Consider the following 18,858-nt stretch of genomic DNA (forward strand, 5'->3'; position numbering starts at 1 on the left):
CAGTCTGCTGTCTTTACTTACCACCTCATGCAGTTATATGTCAGCAAGATCTTGATAACCTAGTAGACCAGCTTCCCTCACCATTTCTCTTACTGGGCGACTTTAACGGACATAGTACATTGTGGGGTTCAGAAAGTACAAACTCTCGAGGGCGGAAAATTGAGCAGTTTATTTCTAACAACTGTCTCTGCCTGCTCAATACTGAACAGAGAACGTACTTCCATGAACCCACACGTAGCTTCCATACACTTGATCTGGCCATATGCTCTCCTGAACTCTTGCCGTTGCTTAAATTTTCAGTCAGTAATGATCTATACAATAGTGATCATTTTCCAGTTATTGTCTCATATGCTGAAGGAGGAAATAAGACCCTGCGTCCTCCACGTTTTTTATTCCATCGAGCAAACTGGGATATGTTTATGTACTCAGCAGACATCTCACAGGCTATGGTCAGTATTTCAGACATCACAGAAGCAGTTCAACATGTCATTCAAACACTTATAAAAGCCGCTAATAACACCATACCAAAATCTTCCTCGCGTCTAAGGAAGTTTTACAAACCGTGGTGGAATAAAGAATGCCACGACAGCCATAAGAATCAAAAGAAACTATGGAATATTTTTAGACGATACCCAACAACAGAGAATCTTGTCGCTTTCAAAAGAGCCAAAGCGCTTGCTCGTCGCATTCGCCGACGTAGTCAAAGAGAATCGTGGATAAAATTTATATCATCAATCACATCTTCTACTTCCAGTAAACATTTATGGAGGAAAGTAAAGGCTGCTAATGGGATTTATAGTGAATCATCCATCCCTGTTTTAAAAACCGGAACTGAGATGCACTCTTTCCCATTAGACATAGCCAATATTCTTGGTCATACATTCGCACAGGTTTCCGCTATGGATTCTTATAGTCCTGAATTTCTGGCAATTAAGAATCCAGCGGAACGGGTATCATTGAATTTTAATGACCGAAGTTCCTATCCATACAACTGTGAGTTTAGGATGTTTGAATTAAAAGCCGCCTTGTCTCAAGCCCGTGATACAAGTCCTGGGCCAGATGGAATCACATATAGTATGCTTCGCCATTTGAATGAAAACTCGCTTACCAACCTACTATTTTTATTTAATAGAATCTGGACGGAGCAGAAGTACCCATCACAATGGCGTGAAGCTATTGTGATTCCAATCCTGAAACCTGACAAGGAATCTTCCAATCCTCTGAGCTACAGGCCAATTGCTCTAACAAGTTGCATTTGTAAAACCTTTGAGCGCATGGTCAACGCTCGTCTTATCTTTGAATTGGAGAAACAAGGATGTATCTCGCCGTTGCAGAGTGGTTTCCGGAGAGGTCGTTCCGCCTTCGACAATCTCATTTTACTGGAAACCCAGATTCGTAACGCTTTTGTTAAGAGGAATCACCTTGTCTCCATATTTTTTGATATAGAAAAGGCCTATGACCGTGCTTGGCGCTTTGGAATACTTTCAACACTTTTTAACTGCGGTTTTAGGGGAAACCTACCTATGTTTTTACAGAACTTTTTATCTCATCGGACTTTCAGAGTTCGTGTAGGCAACTTTTATTCCGATTCTTTTATTCAAGCTGAGGGAGTTCCGCAGGGAAGTGTCCTCAGTGTCACGCTTTTTATCGTTCATCTTAGCCAAATTTTAACAAGCTTACCTTCATCTGTACATGCCAGCCTTTATGTTGACGATCTGCAAATATCATGCCAAGATAGCGATATGAATGTAATTGAACAAAATTTACAAACTGCCGTAGATAAATTAGTATCTTGGTGCGATAACAATGGGCATACTATCTCTCCGGAGAAGAGCCAATGTGTCCACTTTTGCCGGAAAAGAAAGCTTCACCTTGATCCGAATATACATATTCGAAATACTCAAATCCCTGTGGTGAACGAAGTACGGTTTTTAGGAGTGATTCTTGATCGGAAGCTCACCTTCCTGCCGCATATCTTATATTTACGGAAGAGGTGTGAGAAATCATTGAACATTTTAAAAGTGCTCTCGAAAACATCTTGGGGTGCCGATCGAACCTCCTTAATCCGTGTTTACGAAGCAGTAATTCTTTCCCGAATTGACTATGGGTGTATGGTGTATGGTTCCGCCTGCCCATCAGTTTTGAGGCGACTGGATACCATTCACCATTCTGCTTTGCGTATCTGTTCAGGTGCATTCCGTACTTCTCCGGTTGAAAGCCTATACGTTATATGCCATCAGCTACCCCTTTGTTTAAGGCGTAAAAAATTGTCTGCCATATTTTATTTTCGAATTAAATCTGTTTTGAATCATCCCTTGAGCCACATGCCATTACCAGTTAGTCTTCGTCGACTTTATAATGCACGTCCCTCTCACATCCTCCCATTTTGTGAGAGAACTAAATTGCTTTTGAATGACTCGGACCTTAACGCTGTTCAAGTTGTTGACACTTTTAGTTTTTCACCCTGGGATATACCGCAGTTTTCGTTTTTGAATCCTTTTACTGGCTTTGATAAATCATTAACTGCTCCAGTTGTCTTCCAACAGCTCTTTTTATATCATCGCTATCGGTATTCTTCCTTTGTGCCAATTTTCACGGATGGCTCAAAATCGGATGGTTATGCTGGTTGCGGCATCATACTTCCATCTGATACACTCAGCCACCGTCTGCATAATTGTTGCTCAGTTTTTACTGCTGAGTTGGTGGCAATTTTCTGCGCACTTGAGAAAATTTCATCCTTTACTCAGCACAAATTTATTATTTACACTGATAGCATGAGCGCACTGGAGACACTGTCGCATTACCACAATCGGATCCATCCGATTGCCATTAAAATTTTGCTCACTTTGCGCCTGCTTCAGAATGATGGGTTTCAAGTAATCTTCTGTTGGGTTCCGAGTCATGTCGGTATCTTGGGAAATGAGAAGGCAGACTTGGCAGCAAAATCTGCATCGACTTCTTTGAGCATGAGCCTTCCCTTTAATGATGTTAAAAGGTCCATTGCTCATCATTTCTCTTCTATCTGGCAAAAATCATGGGATCTGCAGATTGAAAATAAATTACATTTTATTAAAGCGAACATTGTGCCTTGGCCTGTCCATCCTATACGTGATATGGATGTTAAATTAACACGTCTCCGTATAGGACATACGCGCTTTACCCACAAACATCTCATATTTGGCGAAAATGCGCCTATGTGCAATGGCTGCAAAGTTAATTTTACTATTCGGCATATCCTAATTGAATGTCCTCTCTTTAATTCATACCGTGCTCGTTTTTTTACCCTGTCTTCAACATTGCAGGACTTAGTGGGTGAAAGATACCACCCAAATATTTTTAAATTCTTAAAAGCTATTGACTTTTTAACTTGTATATAGACTTTTTAATCGTTCCTTTTTGTGTATTTGTACATTCCATCATTGTATCAATTTCATGAATCATAGTTTTTTAATTTTAAAATGTTAAAACTATTTTCTAATCTTTTTTTTAGAAATTTTCTTTATGTCTGTGTTAATTAAATAAATGGGTGTTTTTAAACAAATTTTATACTTTTACCATTTGATTGGCGCAGTATAGCCAAATATGGCTCTTGCGCCAGAAAAAAACACACAAAACCAAACCAAACCAAACCCCGTTGCAAAGTGGTTTCCGTCGGGGTAGATCTACTTTCGATAACCTTGTATTGCTGGAAACGCAGATACGCAACGCATTTGTCAGAAGAAACCATCTATTATCCATTTTTTTCGATATCGAAAAAGCGTATGACCGTGCTTGGCGCTTTGGCATACTTTCTACTTTGTTTAACTTTGGCTTTAGGGGAAATCTTCCCGTATTTTTACAGAACTTTTTATCACATCGGACCTTCAGAGTTCGTGTTGGGAACTTTTATTGAAATAATTTTATTCAATCTGAAGGGGTTCCACAAGGAAATGTCCTCAGTGTCACCCTTTTTATTGTCCATCTTAGCCAGATTTTAACTCATTTGCCTTCATCCGTACAAGCGAGTCTCTACGTTGATGATCTGCAGATCTCATGCCAAGGAAGCAATATGAATCTTATTGAGCGACAATTACAAAATGCCGTTAACAAAATAGTAGCTTGGTGTAATAACAACGGTCACAGTATCTCGCCGGAGAAGAGCCGATGTGTGCACTTCTGCCGAAAGAGAAACATCCACCCAGATCCAATTATTAACATTGGAAATGTACCAATCCCTGTAGTGAATGAAATACGGTTTTTGGGAGTGATCTTCGATCGCAAGTTGACTTTCCTTCCGCATATTTTACACCTGCGGAAGAAGTGCGAGAAAACATTAAATATATTGAGGGTGCTCTCCAAAACATCATGGGGTGCTGATCGAACCTCCTTACTCCGTATCTACCAAGCACTCATCCTTTCCCGAATAGATTCCCCTCAGGGGCTCACCTACTATAGGTGAGTACGGGTGTCCCAATCCCGAGGTACCCAGGGATCTGTACTCCCTTTACGTTTCCACTCCCCTGCGCCTTCTGCTTTCTGCTGTGTTTTTCCTTCCCTCGACGGCAAGCGAGGGAGCTCCCCATGAGAAGCTGTCGCCGCTCTGTTTGCTTCTTGCTTCTCATGGACAGCCAAAACCCCACGTGTTGGCCGTGCGTGGCAACCCACTAGAAAGACGGGTGGTGCACTGTGGTCCCCTATGCATCAGTCGGCTGGTAACTAGTCACCTGAGTGGCTAGTCTGCTAGGGATCAAGCGAAGGGGTTACTCCTTGGGCTTGGGGTTAAGGGTGGTCACTGTTCCCGGGGGTAACTCCGAGCGTATAGGTTCCGGCTAGCATCAAGGTAAGCGCCGAGGCTGGGAATGGCCAGAGCCGGTGGCTGCCTTCCCTTGTTGGGCTCCGTGGTGGGCGGTGCCGTCGGACCCGAATCTTTTCTGATATCGTATGGGCTCCTCCAAACGTGGTCCCTTCAGTGGGCGTAAAGTTTACCATATTACCACTAATATTCATTATTTTGATAAGTTTTTTGTAATCAAGCGTCTATCGGATAATAAAGAGACCTTTTCTTCTGTTTCACCGTTTCTTGTGCAGAAAGCAATATCAGCTACAGTTGGTGATGTCGTATCTATTCGGAAAATGCGATCTGGTGATCTGCTAGTGGAAATAAACACCAAAAAACAAGCACAACAAATTATCAAACTCAAAGCTCTTGCAGATATTCCGGTTTCCGTGAATTCACATACATCTCTAAATTTCTCCAAAGATGTTATTACCTGCGGAGAACTATTCAATGTGTCTTTAGAAGAAATATCCCATGAATTGAAACCACAAGGAGTGACGCAAGTTCGCCAGATTACAATTCGGCGAGAAGGTGAATACTCCCAACTAAACACTATATACTTACATTTCACAGTCCTAATATACCAGAATATATCTATGCGGGCTATATAAAGTTACCAGTTCGACCGTACATTTCGAATCCATTAAGATGCTATCAGTGCCAGCGATATGGTCATTCCAAAGTAAATTGCCGCGGGACACTAACTTGTGCCCGTTGTGCCGAAAAAGGGCATGACAGCCAGCAGTGCACCGCAAAAGAAAAGTGCGTGAACTGCGGTGGTGATCACCCTTCATATGCTCGATCTTGCCCACGCTGGAACTTGGAAAAACAAGTGACAACATTAAAAATAAAAGAAAAATTGTCATACCCCGAAGCCAGGCGTAGGGTCCAAGCTCAAACTCCTACTCCTGGTGTAAGTTATGCTTCCGTTGTCCAAAAATCGTTTTGCATAAATTGTTCCTGTGAGAACTGTATGAAGCAGACTACAAAGACAAAACCTCCTGCAAAAACTTCTGAATCTGATTCTGAGAATTCTGTTAAAAGTCTTCCAGAATCTCCTAAACCTGACCTGTCAACATCGAAAAAAATTCGGAAAAAAAAAAACCTCAGTCCTCACTGACATTAAAACTCGCAAAACGTGGTCTTTCACATAAAGACCTTTCCTCGAAACTGCAAAAGTCTACTTCACGGAATTCAGTTGCTTTGGGGTTGGCGAAAGATGGTATAGCCCATAAGGACTTAACGTCCATTTTTGGGGGCAAACCAACCATTCTCGATTTTAAGCTCCATCCATCGGAGGATGAAGATGCACTTGATATGAGTTGCGAAGATCAGGCAACTCCAATAAATGGCCATTCTCTCTCCTTTTCCAAACCTCGCTCGTAATGGGTACCTTCTTTTCATGGAATTGTCGCGGCATACGTTCCAAACTTCCAGACATCAAGACAATTTTAAACAAATTTCATCCAATTTGTTTAGGTATTCAAGAAACCTTCTTAACACCCAGTATTCCAATAAAATTGCGCGGTTATAATTGTACCAGGAAAGATTCAGACACAGGAGATTCATCTCGGAGTTCTGGTGGTGTCTGTCTCTTAACTTCAAATCTATATCCAAGTCACACCTCTTACTTTGCATACACCTCTACAGACTGCGGCAGTGCAAGTTCACACACGAACATTAGTCACAGTTTGTAGTATATATTTACCGCCCCATGATGTCATTAATCAACAACATCTTGACAATTTAGTGGACCAGCTTCCTAGACCACTTATTATACTAGGCGATTTCAACGGGCATAGTGTTTGGTGGGGTTCAGAAAGTACTAATTCTCGTGGGCGACAGATCGAGCAATTTATTTCTAATAACTGTCTCTGTCTCCCTAATAATGACGAGAAGACTTACTTTCATGAACCCACACGCAGCTACCATAGTGTTGATTTGGCCATATGTTCTCCTGAGCTCATGCCATTGCTGAATTTTGCTGTAAGCAAAGACCTTTACAATAGTGATCACTTCCCCATTATGGTCTCGTATGCTGATAGCGGCGGTGCGACTCCTTGTCCTCCGCGTTTTCTATTCCAGCGAGCAGACTGGGATGCTTTCTCTCATTTGGCAGAAATCACTGAGATCATGGTCAATACTAACGATATCACGGACGCTGTGCAGCAAGTCGTTGACAGCGTAATAAGTGCCGCAAATGCCACCATTCCAAATACCTCCCCACGTCTGAGAAAATTTCGCAGACCGTGGTGGAATGAAGCTTGCCGCGATAGTTATAAGAATCAGAAAAAACGCTGGAATATTTTTAGAAGGTACCCTACGATAGAAAATCTTGTGGCTTTTAAGAAAGCCAAAGCCTTAGCTCGACGCATTCGCAGACGTAGTCAGAGGGAATCTTGGATCAAGTTTGTGTCTTCGATCACATCCTCAACTTCCACCAAACTGTTGTGGAAAAGGTAAAAGCTGCAAATGGGATTTATAGTGAAACTTCCATTCCTGTTTTAAAAACAGGAAACTTAGTGCATTCCTCCCCATTAGAAGTAGCTAATATTCTCGGTCATGCTTTCGCACAAGTTTCCGCAATTGATTCCTATAGTTCTGAATTTCTGGAAATTCAGAATCTTGCGGAGCGACTGATTTTGCATTTTAATGACCGAAATATTTTAACATACAACTCTGAATTCAGGATGTTTGAATTGAAAACGGCTCCGTCTCAAGCCGGAGACACAAGCCCGGGGCCAGATGGAATAACTTATAGCATGCTTCGCCATTTAAATGAAACCTCCTTATCTAATTTGTTGTTACTTTTTAACAGAATTTGGACTGAACATAAATACCCTAAACAATGGTGCGAAGCTACTGTAATTCCAATTCTAAAACCTGGAAAAGATCCATTAAACCCTCTGAACTATAGACCTATTGCCCTTACCAACTGTGTTTGCAAGACCTTTGAACGCATGGTCAATGCTCGTCTAATCTTCGAATTGGAGAAACAAGGATGCATACCCCAGTTTCAGAGTGGTTTCCGTAGATGCAGATCAACTTCTGATAATCTCATTCTATTGGAAACCCAAATTCGGAACGCATTTGTCAGGAGGAACCACCTTGTCTCCATTTTCTTTGATATTGAGAAAGCATATGACCGTGCGTGGCGCTACTTTCTACACTTTTTAAATTTGGTTTTAACGGAAACATGCCTATATTTTTACAGAACTTTTTATCTCATCGTATATTTCGAGTTCGTATTGGTAGTTTTTATTCAAATCATTTTATACAAGCTGAGGTGTTTCACAAGGAAGTGTCCTCAGCGTCACACTTTTTACTGTGCATCTTAGTCAAATTTTAAATTATTTGCCTTCATTTGTTCAAGCCAGTCTCTATGTTGATGATCTGCAGATCTCATGCAAAGGTAGTAACATGAATTTAATCGAACAACAATTACAAAATGCAGTCAATAAAGTGGTTACTTGGTGTAATAAAAATGGTCACGCTATTTCTCCTGAGAAGAGTCAATGTGTTCACTTCTGTAAGAAGAGAAATATGCATTTAGATCCTGTTGTAAAGATACGTGATACACCAATTCCAGTTGTGACTGAAGTAAGATTTTTGGGAGTGACGTTGGATCGTAAACTCACTTTCCTTCCACATATATTAAACTTGAGGAAGAGATGCGAAAAAAAATTGAATATCTTAAAAGTTCTCTCCAAAACATCCTGGGGAGCCGATCGAACCTCCCTACTTCGTATATATCAAGCGGTCATTCTTTCACGAATGGATTATGGCTGTGTGGTTTATGGGTCTGCCCGCCCTTCTGTTTTGAGACATCTTGATACTGTCCATCACTCTGCTCTCATGATCTGCTCTGGTGCTTTCCGCACCTCTCCAGTTGAGAGTTTATATGTAATTTGTCACCAGTTGCCACTTTGTTTGCGGCATCAAAAATTATCTATCTTGTTTTATTTCCGTGCACAATCTGTCCCAAACCATCCCATTCATTGCATGGGTTTTCCTGAAAACCTTCAAAGAATTTATGATGCCCGACCTTATCATATTCTTCCTTTTTGTCGGAGAGTCAAAAATTCCCTGCACGACTCGGACCTTAATAACGTTACCATTAAATTTCTTGATTTTTATTCTTTTCCTCCTTGGGATATTCCCAATTTTTCCTTTTTGAACCCTTTCTTGGGGTTTGATAAATTTTCAACTAATCCTATTATTTTCCAACAACTTTTTCATCAGCACCGCTGTCAGTATTCTTCTTTTACCCCAGTGTTTACAGATGGCTCAAAATCAGATGGATATGTTGGTTGTGCCATTGTAACTCCATCTAATACACTCAGCTATCGTCTAAACAACGTTTGATGGATATGTTGGTTGTGCCATTGTAACTCCATCTAATACACTCAGCTATCGTCTAAACAACGTTTGTTCTGTTTTTACTGCTGAGTTGGTTGCAATATCTCACGCACTACAGGAAATTTCACTCTCTACTCAGCGTAGTGTTATCATATATACTGACAGTATGAGTGCTTTGGAAACACTTTCTCATTTCCGCAACCATATGCATCCAGTCGCTTTTGAAATTTTGTTTAACCTGCGGATACTGAAAAGCAGGGGCTTTAATATTCTTCTCTGCTGGGTTCCGAGTCACGTGGGTATTTCGGGCAATGAAAAAGCTGATGTTGCAGCTAAATCTGCATCAACATCTCTGTCTCTGGCCCTCCCATATTGTGACGTCAAAAAGTTATTTATTTATCAACTCTTTAAAACTTGGCAAAAATCATGGGATCTGCAGATCCAGAACAAACTACATTTAATAAACCCCACGATTGGTTTGTGGCCTGTTTTACCTATACGAGAGAAGGATGTTAAATTGACTCGCCTCCGTATAGGACATACTCGCTATACTCATCGTCACCTCATCGTCGGTGAAAGGGTGCCAATGTGTACCATTTGTAATATTGCTTTTAGTATTAAACATATCTTAATCGAATGTCCCAATTTTAATGTTCATCGTCGTAATATTTTCTACTCGTCTTCTGTTAAATTACAGGACCTGGTGGGTGAAACACACCACCCAAATATTTTCAAGTTTCTAAAAACCATTGGCTTTTATTCTTGTATTTAGTAATTTTGACTTTGTTCATGTTCCATCTTTTACTTTGCTTCATTGTAACACTTTCATCACATCAGTATTTTATTTAAATCATTAACATAATTGCACAGTAATTTCCTGCATTTTTATGCTGATCACTTTCGCTTTTATATTTTTTAATGTGTTTGGTTTTATTGTTGGCCTTTTTTCTTACCATTTGCTTGGCGCAGCATGGCCAAATATGGCTCTTGCGCCAATAAACCGCACAAACCAACGAACCTTCCCGAATAGATTATGGTTGCATGGTGTATGGCTCCGCACGTCCTACGGTTTTACGGCGATTAGATACCATTCACCACACTGCTCTACGGATATGCTCCGGAGCATTTCGAACTTCTCCAGTAGAGAGCTTATATGTTATTTGCCACCAGTTGCCACTTCATTTGCGGCATCAGAAATAGTCTACATTATTTTATTTCCGTGCAAAATCTATCCCAAATCATCCTATTTGTCGCACGGTACTTCCTGTTTCTCTTCGAAGGATTTATGAGTCGCGACCTTCTCATATTCTCCCTTTTTGGGAAAGAGTCAAAAGTTTCCTACATGGTTCGGACCTTTATAGTATTGCCATTAAGTCATTTGACTTTTATTCCTTTCCCCCTTGGGATATCCCGCAATTTTCTTTTCTGAACCCTTTTTTGGGATTCGATAAATCTTCAAATAATCCTGTTATTTTCCAAAAATTGTTTCATTATCATCGCTGTCAGTATTCTTCTTTTACACCAGTTTTTACGGATGGCTCGAAATCAGATGGACATGTTGGTTGTGCCATTATAACTCCATCTGATACACTGAACTATCGTTTGCACAACAGTAGCTCTGTATTTACGGCTGAGTTAGTAGCAATTTTCTGTGCTCTACAAGAAATCTCCTCTTCTACTCAGCTTAATTTCATCATTTATACTGACAGTATGAGTGCTTTAGAAACACTTTCTAATTATCAGATTCAGATGCACCCAGTTGCAGTCCAAATTTTATTTACGTTAAGAATCCTACGAAATAGAAGTTTTAAAGTCATTTTTTGCTGGGTTCCGGGGCATGTAGGTATTTACGGCAATGAAAGGGCAGATTTTGCTGCTAAAGCTGCATCAACTTTTCTAACGCATTCACTTGCCTATTCTGATGCCAAAAGTTCCTTCACTAGTTCGCTCTTTACTAACTGGCAGCAATCATGGGATCTGCAGATCCACAACAAATTACATTTAATTAAACCGACAATTAGTTTGTGGCCTGTCCATCCTTTACGAGAGGTTGATGTCAAATTGACTCGCCTCCGCATAGGACATACTCGTTTTACACACAAACATCTCCTCTTTGGCCAGGCAACACCAAAATGCTCCGCATGTCGTGTAGATTTTACTATTAAACATATTTTAATCGAGTGCGCATCTTTTAATTCCTTTCGTTTACACTTTTTTAAATCATCGTCATTAACTTTACAAGACCTGGTGGGTAAAAAATTCCACCCAAATATTTTTAAATTTTTAAAAACCATTGGTTTGTATAGTTGTATTTAGCATTTTTTTAACTTCACATTCGACAATTCACATCAATTCATTGTAACGTTCGTTTTTCGAATCAGAATTTCATTTATAAATGCATTAACCTTATATATTTCTGCACTTTCATTTTTCCCATTTTTTGATACATTTGGCTTTTATATCTTAACATGTTTGTTTATATAAATAATTTTTGTTTTTTACCATCTGCTTGGCGCAGTATAGCCAAACATGGCTCTTGCGCCAAAAAAACCGAACAACCAAACCAAACCATTGCATCAGATGGCAGAAAGTCCTTACAACATTTATTTGATAATAAGAATTCCGTTCTTCTAATAATAACTTCCAAAAGAGAGAGTTTCATTCTATTTCTTGCATTCGTCTTAACACAGGTTAGAAGAGAGAACACCCTTTCTTCAGTGGCATTACTAATTGGTGTTATCAAGCAATTTAGAGCAAAATGTGAAAGTTCCTTAAAGTGAGGATGCTGCAGCACACCCTGCCAAAATTGCTCACTATCAAGGGGTAATTCTTTGTTGAAAACTTCTTCTCGCCAGTCAACAAAAGGTAGTTTTCGATATTGATCTTCAATTACTGATAGTTTTTCTCCAGTCAAGTGTTGAAATGGTAGTTCGGAAAATGTTGCTCTTGTTACTTGGCTCAAAACTACAGACGGGCTAAGTTTAGAGAGGTCTTTGAAAAGTGTCCTTGCTGAAGGAAGTCTTTTCTCAAGTTGCATGAGGGCTTCATCAAGCACAGCGAGACATATTTCTTTTACAGCAAGTATTTCTAGTTTGTATTCTGGTTGGTTGTGATGTTGTTGTAGGACTGAATTACATTCAGTAATAAATTTAGCTCCGAAATCAACATTATTTAAATCTTTTCTGTGGTTCTTTACATTATACATTCTGCTTCGAAGACTTCTATAATGCAAAAATAGTTCATCATTTAATTCTTGTGGATCAGCTTTGTTTTTTTTTAAATAGGCTATTTAACCTCTCGAATTCTTGTACTAGGGGTGCGGCAAAATGGAAATATAAGTGATTCCTATAATCTACCAACATTTCTCTTATCATTCTCAATTTATATTTTGTATCAAATTTGGTTTCAGCTTCTTCTGCTGAAAGGAAATATACTTTCAGTTCCTCCCAGTTCATAAGAATATTTAACATAACTTTGCCATGCACAAGCCAGCGAGTTGGGGAGAGCTTTTCAAATGGAAGGGGTACCTGAATAGTTTCCTGTGAATCTGAAGTTGTATTCATAACTTGAAACAAGTCCTTATAGGCTTCTCTTCGAATACTGCTGTGACTAAACCAACTGGGAATCTCCACAAGCAGAAATCCGATATTAGAAGGCAGCTTTGAAACTGCATGTTGTATGCATAAAGCCAGAGAATGGCAAATACACCTAAGTTGTACGCAAACGGGGAAAATCTTGACCATACAGAATTATTGCACCCCGCCATGTTTGCTGCACCATCTGATGCAAATCCAATGCAGTTTTCTAACGTCTGGCCACAACTCTTAATTTCTTCATTGATAACATTAAAAATGTTTTCACCGGTGGCTTTTTGTACAGGAATCAGACCCAATAGCTGTGTTGAAATTTCTTTTCTTCTGTCACTCCAAAATCTCACCAAAATACACGAATATTTTTGGACTGAGATATCTGTCGATTCATCGATAATTAAGGCATATTTTTTCTCTTGAAGGTCTTTAATCAGATCAGATTTCAATGCTGGAGAAATGACGTTTTGAATCAAGGAGATGCACTTTGTTGTATGTAATTTTAATTCTCCAAGTGGACTTCCAATACCATGTTAAACAATGATTTCTCCTAAATGGTCGATAGTCCGTATAGCACTGTGGCACGTCATTGAAACAGCAAGTGTCAATTCGGCTATTTCCACAACCTCATCCACTTTGCGATTAGATGTTGAAGTTTTTACAACAGAAATAGTTTTCTGCGTGTTCGCTGGCGTATTTATTTTATGCTTGTCAGATGATTCGTGTTGAGATAAATTGGATAATTTCGGCAAAATATTGCATCGACATAATTTACAATATGCATTCTCCGAACCATCACTTGCTTTTTTTAACCACTCAAACTTTTTCTCCCAACTCTCAGTATATTTTGGGTTACTCTCGTAAAAAGCTTTCCACTTTTTGGACGACATAATAATCACACGTGGTGAGCAGATGAACAGATCAGCAGAAGTAAATTCACGTTATCATAAGCGCGCGCAAAGCAGCAATGATCGAAAAGTTCGACGAAGACAAAGCTCCGCGAAAGAACAGAAATAGTCGCTTCTCTTCATTTCTTTCCCATCTCATTGCTCATGGTATATTAGCTGATTGCTGATTGACCGACAAGAAATAAAAACTGTGGAGAAATAATTTATGAAGAAAACCTTAGAGTGACAAAACACACTCCAACTAAAAAATGTTTAAAATACTTCTAAATGACTGAAAAAAGCCAAAAAGAAGCCAATCAATTTCTTTGAAGCCAAACACGTTTGAAAAAAGCCAGATTTTTGAGATTTGGCTTAAAATAAGCCAAACTGGCCACCCTGGTCAGAAGAAAGGATCACGGGAGTAACCCTACCGGATATGACGTCAGAACTATAAAGAAATTCTTCGCTGCGGCCTTATCTCTCGTCGGCTACGCTTGAGCCATAGGAAAAGAATCTTTAACTACTTTTTTGTTCAGTTGTCTGAAATCCACGCATAACCTATGTGTACGATCTCTCTTTTTGCATAACAGAATTGGGAACGCATATTCAGAACAAGAATGTTTGATTATACCCGTTTTTAACCATTCATCTATTTGTTTATCGACAATTTTTTGTTCTGCGATTTTTTTTTCTATTCTTTTAGGCTCAATCCATAATTTACAAATAACGAAAAGTATGTAAAAATAATAAATTTAAAAAATAATAATAAATGCTTTTGGTTTCAGAAAACTGTGTTTAAAATAATATTAATTATTTTTCAAAACTCAATCTCCTCCATACCAGTTCTTGAAAACAGTTTTTAATTATAAAATAACAAGTTAAATATTCCTTCCTTAAAGAATTTTGCAAATCGTTTGAAAATTGGCTAATATTATATCTTGAGTGCATTGCTTAGTTACAGATTTTACCTTGATCTGTAGTTATAGTTACGGGACAACCGAAACGAGATATCCAATTATGAATTAGGGCTTTACATGTTGTTTCAGCAGTTATATCTGAAGTAGGAATAGCTTCCGGCCATCTGGTAAATCGGTCTACTATTGTCATACAATATTTATAACCATCAGATAGTGGGAGTGGTCCTATGAAATCGATATTTATATGGGCAAATCGAGCATTTGGCAAAGCGAAAGTGCCTATAGGAGATTTTGTATGTTTTTGAATTTTAGAACGTTGGCAATTAAGACAAGATTGAACAGAATTTTTAATAAATGAATTCATATTTGGCCAAAAATAACGTTTAGTAATCAGCTTTCTTGCTGCTCGAATGCCAGGATGAGAAAGATTGTGAATATTTTCAAAAACTATTGAACGAAAAGAATTTGGAATGTACGGACGAGGTGAATTAGTAGATAAGTCACAATACAAGGTTTGGAAACTTTAAATCCTAAAAAATCTAGGGTAGGAACACGAAATGTACACTTAGAAGATTTAATTGTAAGTCCATAATCGTCTAATTTTGAAAAGAGAGCTCTGAGATGTTGTCTTTCGACTACTGTTTTAAATGATATAATTTTACCCATTGTTTGGCGCAGCATGGTCAAAATCGTGGCTCTTGCGCCATAAAACCTCAAACAAACTCAACTGAGATGTTGTCTATGCTCTTCGATTAATTTTGAAGCAATTAAAAAATCGTCAATAAAAGCATACACACAATCTAAATCTCTAATAACTTCATCAATAAATCTCTGAAAGGTACTTGATGCATTGCACAAACCAAACTGCATCCGAGTGCTCTCTAAGAGTCCGGACGGCGTACAAATAGCTGTTTTATGAACGTCCTCGGGAGCAATCGGAATTTTATGAAAAGATTTAACTAAATCAATATGAGAAAAAATTGTGGTTCCCTGAAGTTCGCTAGTAAAATCCAAAACACTGGGAATAGGATATTTGTCCTTTTTGGTCTGAGCATTAAGAGCTCTAAAGTCACTAACAGGACGCCAATCGTCACTTCTTTTTTTTCGGAACCATATGTAGAGGAGAGGCATAATTGTTGTTGGATGGCCGCATATGGCCTAAATCCAACATATGCTGAAATTCCATTTTAGCGATTTTTAAGCGATCGGGTGCTAGCCTACGAGGTTTTGGATAAACAGGAGAACCAAAAGTTTCAATATGATGCATAACAGAATGTTTTACAGTTTGGTTTGCATATGGAGCTTTAACACTATTAGGAAAATCATTCAATAACTGAAAAATCATCATTACAAAATACAGATTTTACAGAATGAACATCAGTATTATTAAGAATAGCATGAGCATTTATATGTGTACATATATCATTTAAACGACGATTTCTTAGATCAGGTTGCAAGTTAAAATGATGTAGAAAATCTGCACCAATAATTGCAGTTTTAATATCACAAACATAAAAAGGACAAACAAATTGTTTTCTTAAACCTAAATCTAAAGATGATAACTTTTGTTTATAAACATTTATGATAGAACCATTTGCTGCAAAGAATTTTTGAATCGGAATACACAGTTTATCATTTCTAGTCGCAGGAATCAAACTACAATCACTGCCAGTGTCAACGAGAAAATTTACATTTCATTTTCTATCGCGAAAGTCAGTTCGTTTACGAGAATTATTTCTCGGTCTGCGACTGGCACTTCTTGATCGGCGCAAAGAAGCAAATTCTTCGCGAAGTGCTTTAATTTCTTCAAAAAGTTCTGACTGAGAGGTATTATTTACATTTGCACAGGAATTAGAGTTTGAAATGTTGCTTGCCTCGGGTGGCGTAACTTCCATGATTCTATCCGCAATTTCCGCAGCTTTAGTGGCATTTAGAGGACTAATTGCTAGAAGTATGGACTGGACGGTTTTGGGCAGTTGTGAAAATAACTCCAGAAGAAGAGTATCCGAAATTTGATGATTTTTGGCACGCCTTTGCATTACTCGTAGTAAATCAGTCGGCTTTCGGTCACCTAACTGTTCGCCAGCAAGAAGACATCTAATTTCTTGAGATTTCGATTCACCGCATCTTTTTATAAGTTCCTCTTTCAATTGCTTGTAAGGATCGTCTTTGTCAGGACAAGTTATGACATCGCGAACTATAGCTGCTGCTTCAGGAGAAAGGTTAGCTACACAATAGTTGTACTTAGTTGCACTGGCAGTTATCGGTTTCGGAACTGCAAGCTGAAATGTTGCCTCTGCCATTATAAACCAAAGTTGAGGGTCTCCAAAATTAAATGGAGGCATCTTCACGGCAGAATTCTCTTCCATGTTGGAGAACTTGAAACGGAAACAGCTCAGAACAGCAATGGCAAGCGTTGAAAGTTTTGAAGTTTACTTATGCGTGATCCCTTTTCCGGGTCACCATTTTAGATCGATTAACCTACCAATTGCATAAAAAACATAATTTAAAAAATGCTAGCAAACGTTCTTGTTGGTTAGAAATTTGGATTCTGATTGTTGTATTCTTAAAATCGGACATTTTTTTTGTAGTATTCATATTTTAGTATTTAACAGCTATTGTGGGTATGCAGAATCGTTTGGAAGAGAAAAAAGAGGTTTTGATTTGGATAATTCTCACAGGATACATGCAAATTTTATTTGGTATATATCGATCAGAAAAATAATATTTTTTCCATAAAATATTATTTACCCTGTGTTACTATTCTGTCATTTTAAATTAATAAATTTAGTACATTTTGAAAATTTACATTGTTAATGAAATTATTTCTTAGATATGAATCTACATATATCTTAATAAGTTTTCAACATTAGAACATTATTCTCTTTATTTTCTAATAAATAAATGCAAGCAATTGCTTTGGGAATTAATTAATACAAAATTACAATTTATAACAAATTTTAAGTACTTTCAGTAAGTTATTTATATCAATAACTCTTAAAATGAAGAGAAAAAAGAGATCCCCCCCCCCAAAAAAGAGAACTCTTGAATGATTAATTTTCTGATGCAGCAATTATTTTAATAAATATGCAAATATACTTTTTCAGTGTTATATTTCAACATCAAACGCGTCTTTCCGTAATTAATAAATTATAATCAACACATCGGTAAAAAAATGGAACGTCTGGAAAATCTTTAGGTGAAATTATAAAGTATTATTAAATTTTGTATACAACCCCTTATTCTGTTGTTGTTATGTTGTTGTTACACATCCCCCTGGAGAAGGAAAGCCTAGACCAGGTCCAGGAGGCCCCGTCGCGTCAGTTCCTCATAAATCGGCACAAAGTCCAGTTCAACTAGCAGTTGCTTATAAGAAGCGCCAAGATAAAAAAAAAAAAAAAAAAAAAAAAGGTGAACAGGACTAGCAGGTTGGGAGCAGGAACAAGGTTGGAAAGTCTTCTTCCCGTTCTGAAACCTTAAACACTTAAGATGACCACTACGAAATCTGGCCATGGCCGATTGGAAAGGCCGAGGGCCACAGCATGTTATTGATAGGCCAGGGCGGTTGCCAGCATACCACTGATGAGATGGAGTACGGCGCCACGCTGAAAGCAAACAATGTTTTCCCAGGGAGTGGATCTCAATGAGAGTAAGACGATTCAAACAATCGATAGGAAGATCACAGCCATTCTTGGCAAGCACATTAGCTGTCTCATTGTCATGTATCCCGACATGCGATGGGATCCATTGGTGGTTTATAGGTGTCTTCAGGCCAATTTCGCAAAGAAGCTTCATAATCTCCTGGTCAGGAATATCAAATATTTCCGACCAGTTCTTGAAATACTGTATAGCATTCCTACTATCAGTCAATAACCAAATGCAATTATTATCTGTTGTCTGGACATAATTAAGGGCAGTTCCAATTGCTATGATCTCGGATCTCAAGACTGAACAATTGTCAGGGTTTCGGATACAGATCCTAATTTCGCTATCATTGTTGTTGATGAAAACACCACTCCCTGTTCTACCGTCTTCCAGCTTGCTACCGTCAGTGTAGATTACCAAGGCCCCAGAAGGGATACTATTGACAACATCTAGGGACAACTGTTTCAGCAGGTCTGGATGGTCCACTTGTTTATTGGCAGGAGACCTCAGTTCGTCATTAAAACTGATGTTCCTAAGGGGCACCGTAGGAGGCAAACAGTTTAGAGTAGTCGAAGGAACGAGCTCGAAGTCAATAACCCCTTCCTGCCTGACATATTCCAGTGTCTCTTTTCAAACGCTGGCTACCT

The 18,858-nt window shown here is 38.6% G+C and overlaps 1 protein-coding gene across 1 annotated transcript; it reads right to left on the bottom strand.

Moving 5' to 3' along the window:
* Positions 1-16,260: 16,260 nt before the first annotated feature.
* LOC129956677 (uncharacterized) lies at positions 16,261-16,935 on the bottom strand. Its single transcript, XM_056068608.1, has one exon. The coding sequence runs from the start codon at positions 16,933-16,935 to the stop codon at positions 16,261-16,263; it is 675 nt and encodes a 224-aa protein (XP_055924583.1).
* Between the last annotated feature and the right edge of the window lie 1,923 nt (positions 16,936-18,858).

Source organism: Argiope bruennichi, chromosome 11 (assembly GCF_947563725.1).
Source record: "Argiope bruennichi chromosome 11, qqArgBrue1.1, whole genome shotgun sequence".
In the NCBI taxonomy this organism is placed as follows: domain Eukaryota; kingdom Metazoa; phylum Arthropoda; class Arachnida; order Araneae; family Araneidae; genus Argiope; species Argiope bruennichi.

Bases quoted from the DNA above. Each gene is read 5' to 3' on its own strand.
- LOC129956677 (XM_056068608.1), bottom strand. From the start codon at position 16,935: ATGGAAGAGAATTCTGCCGTGAAGATGCCTCCATTTAATTTTGGAGAC.